Here is a 2,805-nt window from a genome sequence, read left to right as displayed (position 1 = left end):
AGAGAGAAACAGGGTGGGTCTTGGTGACAGCCATCACACCTGTAAGGTCCTGAGCTGCAGGTCCCCTTGGCTGTGGTGTTTCCTACCTGCATGGCAAAGTGCTGGTGCTGCTGGACCGGGTCTCCGGGATGGGGCTCAGGCACTCGTGGCGAGCCATAGAGTTTTGTGGGATCTGATCCGCGTAGGGGGCCAAACGTTCCCGGCACCGCTGGTCTCTGGGGGAGAGGGAGGGAGAAATAAAACAATCTGTGAAGTGCAGAAAAGCAACAGAGCTGCTGCAGGTGAGGGGAAGCCAAGGCTGGAGGAACAAAGTGCAACGGTTATAAACTGGATGAGAGTAGATTGAGATGAGATACAAGGAAGAAATTCTTCACTGTGAGGGTGGTCAGACACTGGAACAGGTTGCCCAGAGAAGCTGTGGCTGCTCCTCCCTGGAAGTTTTCAAAGCCAGGTTGGATGAGACTTTGAGCAACCTGGTCTAGTGGAAGGTGTCCCTGCTGCTGGCAGGGAGGTTGGGACTGGATGAGCTTTAAGGTCCCTTCCAACCCAAACCATTCAATGATTCTGTGATTCTATGAACCACGCAGATGAGCAGATGGGCTTTTTGGAGACACATGAGAAACCTGTAGTCTCTTTTCTACGAGGTGACACAGCTCCCCTGCCAAAGCCACTCTCTCACACCCCAGCCACGTGTCTGCACACTCAGGTCACAACACACTCACCTGCCACCCAACTACTTGGGAGCAAACAAGAAGACTGGAGGGGGCAGTGGTTTGCTCCAAGGAGAGGAGCAGACTACAAGAGCAAGTGAGAAGGGTGATGAGGGAACTTGCTGAATTTCTTTCAAAATACTTGTTGCCCCCAGGTCTCCTACTGTCCCCTCTATTTGCATCACAAGAAACACTCTCAAAATTTTGTTTGATCTCTTGCTAAAAGGAGGAGGGGTTGCCTGGATCTCAGAGGAGCAGCTGCTACACTACACCACGAGACATCACTGGTTAAAATGGAAAAGGCAGTGAAGGATGGGTGAGGAACAGCCTAGAGGGGAGGCAGAACAGGTGGCATTCAGAGAAGAAATGTTGGGCTGAAGGGAGCTCACTGCTGCAGTCCAAGGTGGCCTTGTGTTTGATTTAATTTACTGCTTTTATAAATACTCAAAGCATAAAATGCAGCAGTACACAGATGGCACAAAGTTACCAGTAAAGAACTGAGACAAAAGAACACTGGTTTGTTCAGCATCATAAACTGGAGGTTAAGAGAGAAAATGTGACTCCTTTCCATACACAATGGGGTAACTCTCCAAGAAGAGAAGAGAACTGAGGGAGCTAGGGCTGGCACAAGCTCACACAGGGGGATTGGACTAGATGATCTTTCGAGGTTCCTTTCCAATCCCTCACATTCTGTGATTCAGTCTCATTCTGTGACATGCCAGCCATGGGAAACACTAGGAGACTGTTCCCAGCTGGTGGGGCAAAGACTGAAACTGTGCCAGTTTAAATCTAAGGGCTGAAAAGTTTCAGTTGCAGAAAACATAGCCCTGACCCTTAATCCCTAGGAAAAGGTTCTTGCCACGCAGTAGGGATTTCACAGTAGAAAGCTTCATTCCCCTTTACCTCCATCCCTCCCTCCCTCCGCGGGCCTGATGGATGAAGAACAGCAGAAACTGCTCCTTACCATCTGGCCAGGATGTGGCACAGGGCTGGGCATGCCACCATACTGCAGAGAGCGAGGGAAACCTCGCCCATTGGAAGGGCCCACTTCTCGAGGAGGCTGCATTGGGTTGCCACTTGGATCTTCTGCAGAGGATGAGGAGAAGGAGGAGGAAGAGGAGGATGAAGCAGGAGCCCTGGAAGTAGCTCGATATGGTGGAGGTTTTCCTCCATTTTCCAGGCGTTGCTGCCTCTTGCCTGGTCCATCTGAGTCTCGTGACCGAGTCCAAACATTGCCTGTGCTGGAGCGGCCAGTCCGCCGGCTCCTCTTCTCTCGTCTCCCATCTTCTCTGATCCAAAACTCCTCATCTGTATCTCCATCTTCCCCAGGGAAGTGCTTCATCATTGCTCGGTGGAAACACCTCTCTAAGTTGTAAGCCATCTTGGTATATTCTGCAGTCAAAAAACCCAACAACATCAGGGACAGAGCCTTATAGAGAGAAACAAGCAACATCAGACTTTCCCCATCAGATAAATCATCTCTCCCCACTAAAGTTTCTTTCAGGAAGACTTTGGTTTCTAACTAGTTGACTTTGGTTTGCGTTCTTAAACTCGATAAGCAATGCAGCATCACATTTGTTCAGTAACCCCACCAGAGGACAAGTACATTGACATGACAAAGTACCATTAGCAGCATGGTTTGCAGAGTCAGCATTAACCCAGTGTTCCAGCATAGTGCCAAGAATTACATCACGAGAAGCACCACCTCTGCTTGCAGAGATGCGTGACCTGCACAGTTAGCCAGCAGAATGCTGAGAGAAGAAATGTGAACTTCCAAGGAAAGCTATTTGGTTACGTTCAGAGGCTTTTCTTGGACTCATTCAAATCTCTGCTGTATGCTACAAGACAGAGGAACATCAGCAAATATATTGATCCGTGTACAGTGTCTAAAGCACTTGCTGACCCCTGACACGAAAGCTACTGCCAACACCAGTGTCCCCATTGCATCATTTCCACAAGACAGCTCTGCTCAGAGGGGTTCCTACTTTTCATTGGAGTGGATAGGAAGGAACATGTCAGAGGTGTTCATGACAAGGGCTTGAAGCAAATGATTTTCCAGTTGTTTCCACTAAACTAACCCAGAAGTTCCTTGGAA

General features: G+C 49.2%; 1 protein-coding gene across 1 annotated transcript in view; it reads right to left on the bottom strand.

Annotated features, from left to right (window-relative positions):
- The window catches only part of CECR2 (CECR2 histone acetyl-lysine reader), a 25,451-nt gene that overhangs the window by 5,934 nt on the left and 16,712 nt on the right, over nucleotides 1–2,805 (bottom strand). Inside the window, 2 exon segments of the mRNA XM_029084369.1 lie at nucleotides 38–215; nucleotides 1,675–2,102. Coding sequence (XP_028940202.1) covers nucleotides 38–215; nucleotides 1,675–2,102 — 606 coding nt within the window.

This window comes from Antrostomus carolinensis, unplaced genomic scaffold, assembly GCF_000700745.2.
Source record: "Antrostomus carolinensis isolate BGI_N321 unplaced genomic scaffold, ASM70074v2 scaffold17423, whole genome shotgun sequence".
Taxonomy (NCBI): Eukaryota; Metazoa; Chordata; class Aves; order Caprimulgiformes; family Caprimulgidae; genus Antrostomus; species Antrostomus carolinensis.
This window is presented reverse-complemented; position numbering and strand designations above follow the sequence as displayed.